The sequence below is a fragment of the Porites lutea genome, chromosome 9 (assembly GCF_958299795.1).
Source record: "Porites lutea chromosome 9, jaPorLute2.1, whole genome shotgun sequence".
Lineage (NCBI taxonomy): Eukaryota > Metazoa > Cnidaria > Anthozoa > Scleractinia > Poritidae > Porites > Porites lutea.
The window spans coordinates 13,245,460-13,264,426 of record NC_133209.1 but is presented as its reverse complement, the minus strand read 5'-3'; the positions used below and the strand labels follow the sequence as shown (position 1 = coordinate 13,264,426).

At 39.5% G+C, this 18,967-nt stretch overlaps 2 protein-coding genes and 1 long non-coding RNA gene across 4 annotated transcripts in view; 2 read left to right on the top strand and 1 right to left on the bottom strand.

The window, feature by feature from the left end:
- Window positions 1-18,967, top strand: part of LOC140948160 (uncharacterized) — a 40,600-nt gene that overhangs the window by 13,395 nt on the left and 8,238 nt on the right. The window contains exons 11-13 of the mRNA XM_073397383.1: window positions 240-312; window positions 17,413-17,474; window positions 18,060-18,208. Coding sequence (XP_073253484.1) covers window positions 240-312; window positions 17,413-17,474; window positions 18,060-18,208 — 284 coding nt within the window. The remainder of the gene's footprint in view (window positions 1-239; window positions 313-17,412; window positions 17,475-18,059; window positions 18,209-18,967) is intronic.
- LOC140947222 (uncharacterized) lies at window positions 6,616-6,990 on the bottom strand. Its single transcript, XR_012166931.1, has 2 exons — window positions 6,928-6,990; window positions 6,616-6,842 (listed from the first exon to the last, which is right to left on the bottom strand). It is a non-coding gene; the product is annotated as an uncharacterized lncRNA (long non-coding RNA).
- On the top strand, window positions 9,234-14,486 carry LOC140948612 (uncharacterized). Of its 2 annotated transcripts, XM_073397879.1 has the most exons (4): window positions 9,234-9,469; window positions 9,836-10,876; window positions 12,102-13,095; window positions 13,421-14,486. In XM_073397879.1, the coding sequence occupies exons 2-4, from the start codon at window positions 9,893-9,895 to the stop codon at window positions 14,341-14,343; spliced, it is 2,901 nt and encodes a 966-aa protein (XP_073253980.1). In that variant the 5' UTR covers window positions 9,234-9,469; window positions 9,836-9,892; the 3' UTR covers window positions 14,344-14,486. The 2 variants fall into 2 exon arrangements, with proteins under 2 accessions (XP_073253980.1, XP_073253979.1); XM_073397878.1 differs by lacking the exon at window positions 9,234-9,469 and having other exon boundaries at window positions 9,732-10,876.

Sequence of the window (18,967 nt, the reverse complement as noted above, 5' to 3'; positions counted from 1 at the left end):
AGTCCTTTCTTAATTAGCCCTAGGGCTCCAACGACCACTGGTATTGTTTCCGTTTTCATATCCCACATTCAATTTCCAAATCAATTGTACTTGGATAACTTCTCTTGCTGAGGTGATATTATTATTATCATTATCATTATTATTATTATTATTATCACTATTATTATTATGATTGTTGTTGTTGTTGTTGTTATTATTATTTTCATTTTTAATGATAAATTACTATTTATTTATTTCAGGCTCCAGGTATCGTAAAGTATGAGACAAAGCAGTCTAAAGCTGAAGAGAAGAAAAAATGGTTACAAGAACTTGGTATGGCCCATATATTTTATAAAATAACTGAGATAGTACGCGTGATCTGATTGGTCAAAAACCTATGGTTTATTATACCGGTAAACCCATAGAAAAAGGCATCCGGACCACGAGCCCTAAACAAAACCGGCTATTGATCTGCAAACAACGATTTTAGAAAAGCTAAAAAACAGAACAAGTTACTTACCCAGCCCTTTTTAATATTAAAAGCGTTGGTTTCCACATTTTATTACTGAACGTCACAATTCGCTACTGCTATAGCTTTGGAAGTTATAAAGTACAAAGCTGAAAAACAGTTTACATTTCACGACGATGCCAAATCGCAGACAAAGACCACAACTGTGTGAATTTCTGGTGTAGAAAGTCTCTAGGAAAACTTAACGATGTGCCAACAAGCAACAAAACGGATAGTTTTAGCATTCTTGATTTATTTTATCTCAAACTTAAATTTCTTAATGAAAGAAATTGTTCCAAAAAGAGATCTCTGATCAAGATATGGTACAAGATCGGCCGCTGTAGGTTGTAAACAAGCTGCCAACGATGATGAAAGATGTCAGAGTTTCGGGCTGGTTTTTTCCAACATTTGCACAAATTATTCGGTGATATCGATGCCATAACCTACCTCAAACCACCTCACTTCACAAATCGACAAATATTAACGCCAATATGTGGCTACGGCAAAGAAACCTTTCTCCACCACTGACATATTTCCATCGGTCGCTGTACCTGCATATAAAGTTACATGCGACAACTTCGCAAATGCAGCCACGTCGTTACCGCAGCATTTCTTGATCATAATAAAGTCCAGAAAACAGATCTTAAACCACTGCGGCTTGTTATAAGTGAATGAAGTCCTCTATTACAATAGCTGCCAGTTCCGTCTGTAACAACGAAATTCTTACGGATCGACTCAACAAAATACAGCTGCGTACAGTCTGATGTTCAATTAATTCCTACTTCTGTAGTAAACAAACCATGAACGTATTCTTTCATTGTACGTTGGCAAGAATATGTGTTGACTTTTCCTGTAAAACAGCTTTCATAAGTTATCATGTAATGAGTGCAAAAACTCGTGTTTTGAAGTGCTGTTTGTTGTTTGACTGAACTGAGCAGGGGGGGGGAAGAGACGAGGTCTGGGACCGAGAAACGATGTTCTCACAACTGACAGGGCTTAAAAACGGCTGGACATGCGCATTAAAACTCTGGGGTTCTTCCCGCCATTCGATTTTCAAAATGGCGGACGACGAATGAAAATTCTACACGTCATTCTGACGGCTATTTGCGACATCTTGCTCGCCCAAGGCCTTCAAATTCTGCGTCACTGAACACAACGAAGACTGTTGTTTGGGTTTCAGGCACGATGGCACAAATCGGAACGGTGCTGTGATTTTTAATGAAGCGATCAACACAACGCCTTTAAAAACAATATTTCACCTTTTCAGAATTCAGTCAAGGTACGGTTTTGCCGTGATATAAGGTGGTCTCGACGTCTATAAGGTTTTAACGTGCATTTTTTTGCAGCTTATTCATTCCTGTACAAAATATCAAATATGACTTTTTTTTCGTTCTGATGAAAATTTTTTATCGCTTCTTGTTCGTGGGCGTCGTTGACTTAGCATATGGATGAATGAAGGTGCACTTCGTGAGTACAGAACATTGCATTTTTCTGTTTTTGCTGTCTTTACTTCCATCTCTTGCTGCTGGTAAGAGAAACTGAAATAGGAGTCCGGTCGATAGTTGAAAGATTAGTTCATATTTACTGTATATTTAGGCGTACAAAGTCTTGTACACACTGTTGGTAACCATAATTTTGCTTTGTTTTGTAAGTGACGGTGTTCGGAAAACTTGAAATTATTAAACTTCATGCGACTTCATTGTGTACCATGTTGTGTTTTAATTTCCTGTCACCGTGAGCTACGCTCTGCGGCTGGCCGCGTGCGTCTCCAATGTTATGATGTTATTCGAGCTTATAACCAGCCTGTCATCGGCCTTTATCTGTTTCATGATGTTTTGTTTTTATGAGTTTGTTTATGAGAGAAGGCTCGCTTCCGGCCCGTTCGGGACGTGTTTGTATATAAGGGTATAGAAGGACGATCCCGCGGTTATTTTGGAAGTGTATCTGTTTGTAAAAGTACCATCACTAAAGGAAACAAACGAAACTGTTGCTCATGAACGTCCACAGACCAGAGCCCAAAGTATGGAGAACTCAGACAAACGATTGTAATCCAGGAGAAGGAAAGGGACCTGGGAAAGGAAAGAGAATTTAAATAATACTTCTAGTAAAATTTAGGTAGCCATTGTAGTTTTTGTACACAATTGCAAACAAGACATATACATGTGTACGTTGTACCTATTTACACCATTACTGATGTATACAAAAAGGCATCCAATCACCGTATTGAGACTCCAGATGTTATGTATTATTTCACATCTGACAGACATTTTTCAGCAAAAGTGCTCAACCCCAGAGGACTTTCTGGACGATACTATAATAATTATTGTAGAAGAGAAAATTGAAAGGTAAACACTTCTAAAAGTCCTTTTAACAGTCCCTAGCAAATATACACAATTAACTGTAAGAAATTAAGTAAATTAAAGTTTTATCACTGTAGTACATAGGGAATTCTCACAAGTAACATGAAAATAGCAACAGTTAAATCATTACTTCTGCCTTATTGTAAAATTGTTTTACACAAGGGGGGAAGGGAGGCACATTATTTAGCACACTGTTCCTACAATTCCACAAGGCTCTCATCAGACACTATAACTATGGAGGAAAAACTCTATGACCAATGTAAAATGGAAAATGTTTGTGACAAGCATGCAACTGGAACTTAACAAGACATTTTTGATGCAATATTCATTGACGAAAACCACACCCTTTCAGAGAAAAGAAGAAAGCCCTAAAAATCAAGGGTTGCGGCAGTCTTGCATAGCCTGAGTTTGTTCCAAAACCAAGTAATTTACTACTAGTAATGGCCAAATATTTCAATAGAGCCAAGACGTTTCTAAAATAGGGCTATACATGCAAAAAGTGCTAAATGTGCATGAAGTACAAAACTACAGCAATTGTATCTTTACTGAGTAGTCTGGGTAAAAAGAAAAATAATTTTTTGACTGTTGCTGGTCATTCTGACCAGCCAAAGAAAATCAGCTCGGATAGGTCTATTGTTTGCGGGGTCATGTCCAAAATATTAAAAATAATACGATCATTTAAACCAGGAGGATAATTTAAACATAGTAGCTTAAAAAGAAAAAATATAGATCAATTCAAATCCATTAGCAGTGTACATGTTCACTCAAAATGACTGGCAAACCAAGAGTTAGTCTGGACAAAATGGTCACCTTGGCCTGACACTGTTTATTGATTGGCAGTTATTTTGAGCCCTGGTAGCAACCAGTGAAACAAAACAAAACATTAAACAAGCAGTCATTGAAGCCAAGCGAGTGGCTGACCAACTACAAGTAATGGCTGGGCAGCTAGACCGCTTGGCTAACCAAATCTTAAGACAAGCCGGAAAACAATTTAAATGTGAAAATAATGTTCAATTTAGAGAGCAGTACTAAAGATGTGCCAAAAGACAGAAAAGAAACTTAGTGGTGTACATCTAGGTAAAAACTGCAAAACAATGTATTACAGAATATTTTTTTCTTTGGTCTTTTGCATCATTCAATTCTAACTTCCCCTGTTTTCTCTCTTTTTTCTCTATCAACTGCTCCTCTTCATTATGCACTCTGGGACATCTCTTCTTCACTACTGTGTCTTTACTGAACTATGCAAGAGAAAAATTCCCCATATCTGCTGATCTTCAAAGTCGTGTACTCCTGGACTTTTCTTCTATCTTCTTCATAACTTTCTGTCAAAGCATAATATATTTTCATCAGGCATAATAATTTTTAAACAGCTATGTAAATACAGACCACCACCTCTATCCCCCATCCCCTCTCCACATCCTTCCCAAAAGAATTAAATAGATGATTTCAATTATTCCTTGAATTATTGCTGTAGCACTGGGCTGCTGTGTGGTTTGTGAACTATTGTGATTATTGACCTGATATGTGGTTATTAAACTACTTTTTTTCCAGGCAATAAAAATAAATACCATATATAAGACTATAAATGGCCATGCATGCACCTAGAATGGAATGTCATTAGGCTTGTGTATGTTTACTGAACTCGTAATGTCATTACTGAACTATTTGTCTTCATTGAACTACAACAAAAATAAGGAATGTTCAATTCCTGTGTGGGCAATGCCACCTAAAATAAGAACAACATTCCATGCACTCAGGGGTAGAACTATGACAATGAGTTTATTGAATGGTTCCTACCTCAGTGCACAAGTGCGAGAGGAAGGAAAAATTTGCCTGCACTGGTATTTTCGGAAGCAGAATTTTTTATAAACATCTTCAGTGACGTGTGGATGAAGAAGAGTGAAAATGCAAAAAAAATTCCAAAGGAAGAAAAAAGTATCAAGTATTGAAAAGATATAATATTCATACTGGTATTATTATTATTATTATTATTATTATTATTATTATTATTATTATTATTATTATTATTATTATTATTATCTACAGTCTCTGCATCTGTCACTCAAGAAATTTGTCGTCATGTAAACAAAGAAGTGAAAATTGATTCTATCTCAATAACCCGGCCAAGCCTTGCAGATATATTTTTAATTCTCATTAGTTTTTCAGCCCTAGGCTACTAGTTTCCATTTAGCAATGCTAATTTAGACCAGCATTGCTTTCCCCTTGGCTATGCTTTTCCTGGTCATGAGCCTAATTGTTGCCTGAAATGTGACATGCCAACCTATGTGCACAACAGCAACTTCGAAAACATAATTCAGTTGTGCATAACACAAACCAACAATCCCCAGACCACAGTTATTTCTGGACGGAGGGAGTAAACTGCCCCTCATGTTACCCTTTAATTTGTTGGTACAAAGGATGAAAGAACTGGCTCAGTCATTAAGCAGGTAAAAAGAAATGTGTTATCACGTGAACAGTGTTTCCTTACTATCTGATCTCGAGACTGATCGTTGTAACAATGAAAACAAGAAATTACTACATAAATTTTATATAATGCTTACTATTCATGAACCATTTGAGTTTTTTAGCATGTAAAAGAGAAAACAATAACTTGTACAACTTCAAGTAAGCTCACAAAATTTCAGCAAGCAAGCCACGCGTGATCATTGTCACAAACGTCGATACAAACATGCATTTAACATAACCAGAACGTTACAAAAAAAATATTTCCAGATACCTTGCCGGAGATGATGACAATGACGATGGCGACGATAAAGATGATGACGAAGGGAATTCATTACACCAGAAAGCAGATGATGATGCAGAAGATTTCGACGAGGGCTGTTTAATATGATCCAGAAAAAGAAATTTCCCGCTTCGCGCATCTTTAAACGTACGAAATCAAATGTCAAGCTTGAGGGGCCGTCATCAATCCATGGAAAAGACTTCTCCAACACAAAACGGCTCTTCTAGAAGCCACTCCATACAAAAAAGGCAATGACCAAAAGTCGCAAACCACTTGAGTTGTATGTTGTTGACGGCTGATTCCCCTGACGCTTACTTGCATCAAAACATGTTGCTCTTTTATCTATTGATTAAGTAGCCGAAACACTATGTTTTGTGTATTAGGAATTTAATACAAACTGATAAATCTCAACTACTGTAGCAACACGTCCTGATATGGTAAGAAATTTGAAAAATGCGCCGAAATACAGCTCCCAATCGGCCACCGATCGTCCTCCACATTGACAACAGGATCATTCATTCTTAACTTTCCGCATGCGTAGTAACTACGAGATCGCTTTTTCACGTCACAACCTCTCGACCAATCAGCCGTTTTTAAGCCCTGTCCTCACAACTTGCAAAGTGGTCACCCCGCGTGGTGGTCAGCGGAAAATTGGAGTACTTTTCCCACAGTAAATATTTTTAGACTTTTTAGAAGCAAGAAGCGACCGGCAGAGGAAATCAGAAATGCTTACTGAAAAAATAAAAATTGAAAAAAATTATATCATGCATCTTTGTTTTTCTTTCATATCGTATTTGTCTTTCGGTACTGAAATTGTGGGGGAAAACGTGTTAGATCTTAACCAACAACAATGCGCTCGATCGATTTATAGGTTACATCGTTTTTGCCGGGTAAGGATAACTTGATGCTGATAAAAATTACTGGAGAAAGTGTCAAATTTATCGGAAGCAAGTAATTCAGAGAGCTTTATAAATATGAGCTTACAGCTCTACAATCATAACTGAATAAACATTCACACTTCATAACATTTCACTTCGTTTATTACGATCAGTCAACACCTTGAATCCAAAGTTAAAATTCAAAACGATCCTAATAAACAAATCACAACTACTACTGAAAGCTCTGTACCTTGAAGCGACTTTAACTTTCCTAAGGTTTGCAGCAAAACACTGCTTGATAGCTCAACTCTAGCTCTTCGGCGGTTCTTATCAGCTGTACGGATCGAGCTATATGTTGCATATTCCAAACTCTGCAGAGGGAAATTGTTTAACAGAAAAAGAAAACTACCCACTATGTCTGAAAAGCGACATAAAATCAATAAATTTGCGAATTACCAAAATATAATCGTGAGAAACAGTCCCGCCTTCGATCGCCATGTTTTTGTTTCTTCTCAAGACCGTTGATCTATAGATTTTGACGTAATGCGCATGATCACTACACAAATCCGCTGGCAAGACCTTTGCTGATCGCTTTGCAAGTTGTGAGAACATCGTTTGGATTTCATTTAAGAGAATGTATGGGAAGTAGCTTACCCCCCCCTGAACTGAGTTTTGAGAAAGTTCAACGCTATTAAATCGTGAGTCATGATTGGCTTATGATGACTTTAGAGAGAAGACGTGACTTGATCACGGTACTAGAACCATATTTTTTACCTAAAATACTCCATTCTACTAAAAGTTATTTTATAAAAGCAATAGACCACACTTTCTATGGGTTTACCGGCGTGATAACCCACTTGGGATGTTGGGAGAACACTCGAAAAGCTTGTAAATCACTCGCCTTCGGCTCGTGATTTACAAGCTTTTCTCGTGTTCTCCCAACATCCCGCGTGGGTTATCACGCCGGTAAACCCATAGAAAGTGTGGTCTATTGCTTAAGAGACAATGTCTGTAATTTTCGAGAATCGGTTGACAGTCGTGAATTTTTGAATTTCTTCATATTTTGCCCAAATAATCTCTATAGTACACTTATTTCAAAAATCACATTAAAACTTGTGACGGCTTTTTATTTTTTCAGGAATCGGGCAAAGTTTGAAAAACGGTAAATCGGCGCTCTTTCGAGTATGAAATTAGTAAAAATTGAGCATTTTCTTCGCGCTCGTACATAAAAACGAGATAATATCTCTGAATGAAATCACGTCACAAAACAAACAAAGACTTGTGCTTTATAATTCAGTAATTAACTTTAGATAAGCTGTTTAAATGTGACTGTGGCGGCCGCGAGAAGAAACGCGGTTTCGGCTCTTTGCAAAAATGGCAAATTTGACCTAACTTCACCATCGAAAAAACCCAATTGGTACATGGCATTTCAACATGAAACAAACACTGTTTTAAAGCACATCGTTTGCTGTTTCTTGTGTTAAAAAATTTCTGGCGGCATTCCATACGCGCCCCGTCGGGAGACCAAAATCTGAAGGGTATTTTGACACCACGAGAGCTCGTGAAACAAACAAGTTCCTACTCTTCGAAAAAATTCTCTGTTGGGAAATATAGTTTCTTCGACATTTGAACCTTTTTCAGAGTTCTAACGGCTACCGACTATAAATCTGCATTTCTGTCAGCTCAAACAGGATGCCTTTGAAACAGATGTTTGGGATAAACCATAAATGCACAGATACACTTGCAGTTCAAATATTGTCAAACTATACTCTTACTATAATTCTATTCGTATCAGTCGAAACCTTAAAAGCAGGAGAGATATTAACTTACCCTAACTTCATGAATGCTAGACGAAGACACATCCGCTCTTAAAGAGTTTGTGCCTGGAACTTGCAGCAGGCAGGTCATATCAAAGTGATTTTGTTGTATTAATCTGTCACCACGAGGGAAGGAATATGTCATTCCGGAAGTGCGTGACGCGTGACGCGCCCGAAAAGAAATTCCTGGCCAGTCTACATGGTCTAAAGTTATGTGGTACAAGTCAATCTTATGGCGTCTTGTACATATTCAAACTTGGTTGGTGGCCCCTGTGGCCCCAGTACAACTAATCCTGCGAATGTTGAATGCATTGCAATCGGCAATTGTACAAAAGATATCGTCAGTCACTTGGTTTACTGCAAGATCAGCGACGACTGTGTTGACAGCGAGGCTAATTTGCTACTCGCGCGAGCAGGTAAGATACTGAGCTGTTGCAATAAACAAAGATCAATTCTACCTTAAAATTCTTTTTTAATTAATGGTTATGATAAACAACATCTTTATCTCTACATTAGGCGTGTTTGAGCCACAAGATTTACACATTAAAATGACAGTTTGTCCCCGCCATCGCGAACTGTTTGGTACCAGGTGGCGGTGCAATAGATCACGTTGTACCGTCCCTGATAGGGTAGCTGTACACAAAGGCACCCCAAAGGCCCAATGCGGCTTGAAGAAGATGATATCCGCGTATATTTTGCGAGCAACGAAGGTGCTCGTTCCTTTGGGCTCACGTAAGTATTTCTTTTATTAAATATTATTATTTTAGACAACGTCAAAGCCGCTCTCAGACCATTACGTCATGGCTATTACTTTTAGCTCAGAGAAGGAGCAGGAGGGGTCGGTAGGGTGGTATTGGGTACTTTTTGCTTTGAGGATCAACCCTACATTTACCCTAATTTTAAAGAAATTGCCTTATCAATCACTTCATATACGTTAAGCTAGGTTATGTTTAAAGGACGGTACACTGTTTTTTCTGAACTTTGCTTTTCGAAAATATTAATTTCTAACAAATTGTTTGTTCTTTTAAACTTCAGCAATCTGCAAGCAATGCCGAGAGCATTTAGTCAGCCTCGTGGCTAGTGAAGAGGTCACCCGTGAAACTGCGGATTCTGCACCGGAAGTAACCGGTGGCGGTACCCAAGCCGAAGACCAAGAAAGACTTGAGTCTGCACAGGAAGAGGTAAGCTACATTTCAAATTGAGTGTTCTTTGTTTGCTGTGTGTTGAAAAAAATAGGATGTACGAAAAAGGACGAAGCCTGTTCTAGGCGATCAAACAGTTAGGGAGGCGCAAAGGGGAGTGATTTCGTACCACTCTCTACCATCTATACGCCTGGAACAGAGCTTCAAAGAGAGGTAGAAAATCGCTTGTTGAGAAAATATAATTTTCTAGAGGGTTGTAACCACATTCGACGACGTTCGATGAGTGATGTTACCACAAGTTGGAAGGAAGATACTAAAATTCGTGTGATTCAAATGTATTTTAGCTCGGCTGTGAAGTGAGCTGATATGTTTTATAAGCAGTGCATTTTTCTTTTATCACTACAGGAAGAAAAGGTCAGTACCAGTAGCACATCCGACGAGCTAGCAACCGGCTTCAGCCACATGAAGATAGCAGATGAATCTTTTCTTTCTCCGGAGACCGCAAGTACTGCTTCATCAACTGGAGACGGGAATGGCTCTTCAACCGCTAGAACGCAGCCGCGTGAATTGTTCAATACTTTTCTAAACCAATGTAATATTCAACCGCTTGGAAGACCTTGGCTGGAATGGGACGAGGTAAGCAGCCGAACACGTTCCCGATACATTCAGCGATCCAGCGAGATAGTTTCCACCGTCCTTAAAACCATTTCGCCAATTAACGCACCCCATTTGTGGAAAGCACTCCAGTCATCTGATATCGTGAACCGGCAGCTGGGTCTTCATGCCGCATCTCTACCTTCAGAGGTAGCATACCTAGAGGCTCTGGCTGAGTCATACAGTAACGCAGCCTCCTGGGATACTCGTCGTCAGGTATTGTCCGTGATGACAGGAGTGGCTTCCTTTAAAGCCATCTCCACATTTATACCTGGTTTGACCCAGTATCGATATACGATGGCCAAGCTTCACGGTGTTCAGCATGGAAGAAATGCTCCCGTACCCGAAAAGAAGGCTCCGAGACTTCAAATAGAGCCAAAACAATTAGATCACTTTCTGGGTTTTATAACTAGCCCTCATTTAGTACAAGATTTGCCATTTGGGGAAAAACACCTTCACCTCTCTTCCGGGAAGATAATCACTGTGCCAAACATAGTGCGCACAATGATACCTGAACGGATTGTGACGCAGTACAATCAGTATTGTGCTGAGGCCAATTTTAAGCCTTCAAGTCGAAGTACCCTGTTGCGAATTCATTCAGAGTGTAGTGCGTCTGTCCGCACGTCCCTACAGGGGCTAGATTATTTCGCGGCGGAAGGAGGTAGAGCATTTGATGACCTTGCTTCCATAGCAGATCACGTTTCGTTACTCAAAACTAACGGAGAAGAGTGGGGCGGAAGAATTAAAGATCAGCTAAAAGCAGGAAAGCTCTACCTAAAGAGTGATTTTAAGGTAACTGTTAATGATTCAAACTATATTGTATTTGCGTTTCGAATTTAAAAAAATCGCGCGTTAGATGATACTTACATTAACCAGGATAACGTTATTATCGTAGCAGTAAACAATTACTATATAATGATGATAAGATATTTATTTAACCCTCAGACGTACATGCAAATTTATACCCCCACCGTGGTACAAGGGGGGAGCGGTGGATGGAGCCCCTTGGAGTTTTTAGTATGTTGAAGTATTTCGAAACAATTTTACTTTGAGTGGAAAGCCTTTGATCTTCTCTACAAGAAAAAATAATAAATAAGCACTTTGCATGATTTTAGCCACAAGATTTTTTCTATTGTCAGGAGCCCATGGGTTATGGGCTCCTGCTATTGTTGAAAAAAGTTGACCAAACATGTACTTTTTCTCAAAAATGGCTTGACCACCTCCTACTTATGACGTAATATCTCGTTACCATAGAAACTGACCATCACTGAACATGACTCAAAATGCGCTCGAGGGATGAACGAACAGCTACTGAAAGCATCAGGTGCTAATGTTTTATCCTCTAGGAGAAAACTCAGAAAAACCTTGGGGGATGGGGGGGAAGGGGTGGTACGTCCGAGGGTTAACTTTTACATGCCATAATCAATTATAAAACAGCATGACGGGCGCGAGAGCGTAACCCGTTGACTATAGTGAAAAGCCTTTATTCTTAGCCTGTTCCAGGCTCCAAGATAGTCGGGTTCGCGAAATTGAGGAAGCGCGAACTCGAAAATAAAACGGGAGGAAACTGGGGAGAGGAAGGAGGCGGAGCCTGTAATCATTTCTTTAACGGCCTTCTCCGTTATCCCAGCTTCTGGTATACGCTCTGATTGATCAGATTTGACAGTTAACATCATCACCTAATTGCGTGAGTCATTTTCAGTCATCCGTAAGACAAACAACGAGAATTTGAATATACGTTGGAACGTTTCCTACTTTCAGACGACTGTCTGTGAATTTTTTTCCCCCCTCCCTTCCTTTTTCCCGCCACTTCCCCCTTTTTCCTTGATCACGGGCAAATTTTTTCCGTGCCTTTGACTTAAGAGTCATCCTAGTCTTAGGATTTCCTTATAACTAAATAAATATCTTAATAGGAATTACAATTTAAAATCTTTTTTTCACGTCAACATCAACAGCAGTATTCAACAGTAAGGGTGCTAAAATAGAAAAGTAACAAAGAATCTTCTTATCATTTAAGGTGCATATCAACAGTGAAGCAAGAGTGGCCGATCACTGCAGCGTTTACGCTCTGAGTGACGTATCCGAGTCTTCCTTCAGACAGCATTGCGAGCACAATCACGAGGAGTTGTGTGATCAGTGTCATGCCCTCGATGTTGCAATATATGAAATTGGAACAGCCGCGGAAAATGCCGTATTTCCTGACGAGGAACAACGTGATGAAGCTCTGTTCCTGTTCGAGGCGGCCAAGAGATCAGTGCAGGCATGGAAGGCGCATCAATTACGGTCCGTACAGCAGGATAAATCGAGGCTGGATGTGCTTGAACTGTTGAACAACGACACCGTTCTTATTGTTAGCGACTGGGCCATGAAATTCCTCCCTCAGCTATATAGAGAATCACAGCAAGACTGGTTCGGCAAGAGAGGGATTTCATGGCACATCGCTGTTGTATTCAGACGGGTGAACGGCTCCGAAATCCAGACACAGGCGTTTGTTCATGTTGTGCAGTCTTGTAGTCAGGACAGTACTGCTGTGGTGTTGATGATGCAGCACGTATTAAAAACACTGCACGAAGAATACCCTGAGATTACCAAGGCCCATCTACGGCAAGACAACGCAGGATGCTACCTCTGCGCTAATTCTATCCTTGCTTGTCGTACCTTTGAGCAGTCAACCGGTATCAAAGTTGTACGTATGGATTTCAGTGACCCCCAAGGAGGTAAGGGAGCGGCGGACAGGTTGGCGGCCACTTGCAAAAACCACATCCGAACGTACATTAACGAGGGCAACAATGTCACAACAGCAGCGGAGATGAAGGAGGCCTTGTTATCCTACGGAGGAGTGGAAGGTGTCCGAGTTGCTATCCTGCCTTCAATAGAAGAAACTGTGGAGCTTCGAAAGATATCTGGAATAAGCAAGCTGAATAACTTTCTGTTCACGGAGGACTCCCTTCAAGCTTGGCGTGCTTATGCGATCGGTCCTGGAAAGATCATAGCCTCGGAAAAGGTTCCAGGTCAGTGTCATTTCTGGGAAGTTGAAAATAAAAAGGGGAGAATGTCCTTAACTGGTGGGGATAGCAGACTTCCGTTGCTACTCCCGTATGTAGGCATGGCACAAGCTATTGTCGCAGTATTTTGTAAAACGCAGCACATGAAACAAGGGAGACGTAAAAGAAATATTTGTTTTTCCTTTAATATAATTTTCTTGAAAATTTTGTTAACGTCACTGGGATAAGGTTTTTGCTACTACACCTCAAGGAATTAATAAATATTTTTTACAATTACTCATTTCAGTAACTCTGCTGTAACATATGCTTCATATTCCTACTCTTTTGACAGATGTGACCCATAACTGGCTTACTGTTTCTTTTTCGGCTGGTGGGTTTAAACCAATTACTCTAAAATCGGCTTCAACGCATGCTAGACTCCAGGCAGCCCCCCAAGTTCCCGAAGTTCAGCAAAGTAGCCCTGAAAGGCATCCGTCCAATGTTTATTCGTGCCCTAAAGAAGGTTGTGTTAAAGTTTTTCAAAGAGCGTCTGCCCTAGAACGTCACCTGTCGTTAGAGGCCTGTACCCTCTCTCCAGAAAGGCACACCCTGATGGATTTGGCCAAACATCAATACGCCGCTCGCCTACAGGAGGGCGTAGGGCTTATTCCTGCACTGCGAGCAGTACCAAGCTCAGTTGGCAGTTCACATCAACGTGAGGAGGTCAAGGAAGGGTGGGCGCTGAAACAAGTGAAGAAACCATACCGTTTTAACCAAAAGCAGAAAACCTACTTGGAAGAAAAGTTCAATATCGGCCAGTCCACCGGCAGTAAGATTGACCCTGCCTTTGTAGCGAAGGAAATGCGCCGTTCCAGGGGCAAAGACGGGGAAAGGTTATTCGCTGTTTCTGAATTCCTGACACCACAGCAAGTGTCCTCCTTTTTCTCGCGACTGGCACTAAAAGTGCGTCAGCAACAGGTTGAGGTCTTGGAAGAGGACGCCTTAGCTGTAGAGGAGCAAAGCAATTTCGCTACTGCAAAAGAAAACGTGCTTTCTTCCCTGCAGCTCCGTCATCCCATTATTGTTGACCAGTACAACGTATGCTCTCTGGTCAACAATAAATCTGAGTTTCGGAAAACGAAGGTGGCACTACTCCAACATCTTTGCGAACGCTTAGAGCTGAATACACCTGTACCAGCAGTGAGGAGGAAGGCCCCATACGTGGAACTTTTAGAAGAAGTTGTAAATAGCTGCTGTTGTAACCCCCGAAAGTGAACAAATTAGCGTACTCCCAGTGACTGGAGCTATACTGATTTTCTCATGTAATTCAAGTTAAGTTTTTATTTGTTCGCGATTCGTGGTTGTTAACCCTCGGACGTACACGCAAATTCATACCCCTGCCGTGGTACAACCGGGGGGAGGGGATGGATAGAACCCCTTCCCGGAGTTTTTCATATGTTGCAGTATTTTGAAACGAGTTTACCTTTAGTGGAAAGCCTTTGTTCTTCTCAACAAGGTGAGGTATATTTTATGGGTAGTGGCGCTGCTGGAGGCCTGTGACGTCACCAACAATGGTCGCCATCTTGGCCGCCATCTTGGATTTTACCAAGAATTAGAAATCAGGATAAAACCGCGATAACACGTAAATAAGTACTTTGCAGGATTTTAGCCACAAGATTTACTTTTATTGTTGAAAGAAGTTGAAAAAACAAGTATTTTCACCCAAAATTGGCTTGACCACCTGCTACTTGTGACGTCATATTTCGTAACCATAGCAATTGACCATCACCAAACTTGTGTCAAAATTTGCGCGAGGGATGAAAGAACAGCTACAGAAAACGTCAGGTGCTGATGTTTTATTCTTTAGGAAAAAAACTCAGAAAAACCTAATGGGGGCGGGGTGGCATCCACTCCCCCTTCTTGTGCGTCCGAGGGTTAACATCCCAAGACCATTATTCACGTGTGGATGAAAGGGGTTTTGGTATTTCGGTGGCACCGTACCGTTGATCTAACAAGCGCATTTAAAACTTTGACTTAAACGAACGATAACTTCGGAGCAATATTGCAATATACACTTACCGTTCTTTCAAAAGTAGACTGAGTCCACTTCAGCACTTACTCGTAAAAAATTCTTACCAGCAGTAAAATGAAAATATTTTATATAGTTTCATATTATTGCCAAATGATACCTGCAGTTCTTTTCAAATTTTCATACCCATCGAAAAACCGAAAAGAGTTATAGCTCATTCATTCATTATTATTCATTGTCATAGTTCATAATTGCGCCTGTAATGACAACGGAGCCACCTTGGGTCCCTTGGGCGTAACCCGTAAACAATGGTTTGATTTGAACGTGATTTGTGAACTTTTAAGTGGATTTCATTATCGGCGAATTTGGTAAGGCAAAAAGATCTGTTCAATAGTTCACCCGTTGCGTGTAGACAAGCCTTCTTTTTTCAGGCAGACAAATGTTAGCGTGTATAAAGACTGCCTTAAGTCAATTAGGTGATAAGAAGTATATTGTCCTAGATTTCCAGGAAAACCAGTTACTTTTGGAGCGAAAAGAAGTTAGTTAAAACTTGAGTTCAATTGAATTCAGGCATTTTTCAGTTTTCGGAGAATTACCCAATTGTTAACGTATACGTAAGCGTGATTGATTCTAACGCGTAAGAAGCTTCCGCAATATTTTGACGTGAAGCGTTTCGCAAATGGACATAGGGTACCCTTTAGCCTTAATAGAGGGTCTTTAATAGAATGACGGCAGCTTGAATTGTACCAAGTGACATATTTTCCTCACCATATTCTATTTATTTTGTCTTCAAATTATTTGGGATGGTTTTTATCTGCTCATTTCCCAATATGAAGAATTATCAGTTTGAATCTAAGTAGTTTGCTGTTTCAAAATGGACAAACGAGAGAAATTTTAATTCCATGCTCAACTTTTATTTTGTATGTGGATTACGTGTGGTCACCTATTCTGCATGACAGAGATGTCTGTACACTGAGCGAAGTTAGGCTTAGTTAGTTTATTACAAGCAAAGACAGGTACAACAAAAAGGTTTTACACCTGCTGATTTTTTTTCTTTCTCGGTTCAAGTTTGTTGCACATTTGAAAAAATATTTACAGTGTAGCAGAAAATCGCCAGGTAGTTTAGTTCGATTGACAGGTTTTGTGGAAGTTATAAAACTACTGAAACCAACAAGAACCGGTGCTTTTTAAAGCATTTTACGTATTCTTTTTACACTTGGGCGTGATTTAGCTTTGTCTGCAGAGTTGCGTGACCAGACTCGAATCACACACGATACTTTCAACAACATACGGTATATAAAGTCGCTCAGTTTTAAACGACAAAGTCAGATATAAACAATTTTTAAAAGTGTTTCAGTGAATTGCGGCTACTTGCAGTTGAAATGACTGAGGTAAGAAAATTCCTATAGATCTGGTGTCCCATTCAGAAATACCAAGCCGTTTTTAGTGGCTTTTGCTTAAAAGTTAGAAACTCAGGGTCAATATTTACACTACCAGAAATGTGTTGTCTTCTTGAATGTTGCATGCAATCACCCGATCAAATACAGTGTTAATCTACATAGCCCTTTATAACAAACTGAAAACATATTTAAAAGGTTTTAAGAAGTTTTCGCATTGTGAACCTCTGTTAAAGAAGCTAAGCAGCATTTGTCTACCCTCATTGCGGCTTGTTTGTGTCACCGTTCCCACGTGCGAAAATATCCTCCACGTTTCGGTGTCTCAGCGACGCGCTTTTGTAATGCCGCGAGAGATTTTTTAACACAAGAAACAGCAAACAATGTGCTTGAAAACAGTGTTTATTTCATGTTGAAATTCTATGTACCAATTGGGTTTTTTCGATGGTGAAGTTAGCCCAAATTTGCCATTTTTGAAAAGAGCCGAAACCGTGTTTCTTCTTGCGGCCGGCACAGTCACATTTTAACAGCTTATCTAAAGTTAATTGCTGAATTATAAAGCACAAGTCTATGTTTGTTTTGTGACTTGATTTCATTTAGAGATATTATCCAGTTTTTATGTACGAGCGTGAAGAAAATGCTCAATTTTCGGTAATTTCATACTCGAAAGAGCGCCGATTTACCGTTTTTCAAACTTTGCCCGATTCCTGAAAAAATAAAAAGCCGTCACAAGTTTTAATGTGATTTTTGAAATAAGTGTACTATAGAGATTATTTGGGCAAAATATGAAGAAATTCAAAAATTCACGACTGTCAACCGATTCTCGAAAATTACAGACATTGGCTCTTAAATATGTTGCAAACGGATAAAACCTGAGTTACACCACACTGGATTTATTTTGTTCATTTCCATTTTTAACAGAGCAACAAATCAAAGAAAAAAAGGAAAGAGAAGCTAAGGAAAAATTAAATCAATCACTGAAGGTAGAATATTTCAAGTTTATTCTTGCTCTCAATTACGCAAAACTGAAATATTTTTAAGAGAATGTGATTATCATAGTTTAAAAACAAGAAAGTTTCAAACCTCAACTGAATTCAAAACCAGACTCTTTGCTATTGAATGATTCTCAATTTCTTTTATCTCCTGTCCCTGATTATTCATGAATTAGGGCCAAGAAACAAAGGGAATTTGAGAATCAACCAAGGTAAAAAAATGTTAACCTTAATTCAGTGGAACCTCGATATAACGATCCTCTATATAACGAAATCCTCGCAGTAAATCATATATTTAAATGCTATTTTGTGCCTTAAAAAATATTTAATTAGCATTATGATTATTATAACGAACGATTTTTTTTTACCCCAGTAATAGTAAAATATATGAAAAAGAACCTTGATATAACGACACCTTCTTATAGCGAACAAATTTTGCCTCTCCGTTATTTGGCCTTTCGTTATATCGAGGTTCCACTGTTTATTTTTGACCTGTAACAGAATCCCATCCAAACCTTCTAAGTATCTTATTATTAATAGAACAAAATAATGTTAGATGGTTGTTGTTCAATATAGGAGAGTAAATATGAAACATGGTTCCAAACACCTGCTCCAGCCCGTGAATCTTCTGCCAACATCAGCGTGCCTACTAGTAGCACTTTTACAAAACAACACTCTCCAGTGCAAACTGTGCAAAATTCTCTCACTTCAGCCAGCAATGAAAGGTAAAGTAGTTACAAGTGTATGATCAATATTAAGTCCACAAGCATTTGGGGGACATAAAGAACAAATTAACTGCGTATCTACGTATTTGTGTCCATTCCCTACCTCTCCATTGTCCCCTAACCTGGAACACATCGATTCAAACAAGCAACTCCGTTCCTTTCGACAGACAACAATTATAAGAATCATGTAAAAATGGGTTTATACCACAGTTAATGTTCAGGCCACATGGTTACCTGTCTTTTATTGGATGTTCTGCCTCCTGTATATGCGAAACAGCCGAAGTTTAGGTGCATATTAGGGGCGAATATTTTCTGATGTTTTCTTAACAACGACAGGTTAGCACAGAACAGCCCGGAGTTTTCACTCAATATTTTCCTTTCGGAGTCCCTAAGACTCCTTTAACCAGAGGTTTAGGGTCCCAGAGGGAACAGTGGGAGTCCTAAGGTTAGCACTCTTTCAAATTCCAGGAAGTCTCTGAAACATTTTCGGGTTTCTTCTTAAAAGCAGAAGCATCACTACAACCGTTCACTGGCTCACAATGAGACAGTAGTTTCCAAACCTCTGCAAGGAGTTTTAATGTGGTTCTCCGATCGGAACATCAAAAAAGCAAGCTTGAGAACCATTCAAAGTGATAATGGCTCTTTTTAGTTTTAAAAAAGGAGTCAGACAAAAGAAGAAGATTCAAAAGTCTTGATATTTTATTCTCAAAACAGATTTTTTGAAGATGTACGCAGTTTTTAACTAATTTTTAGTAAACT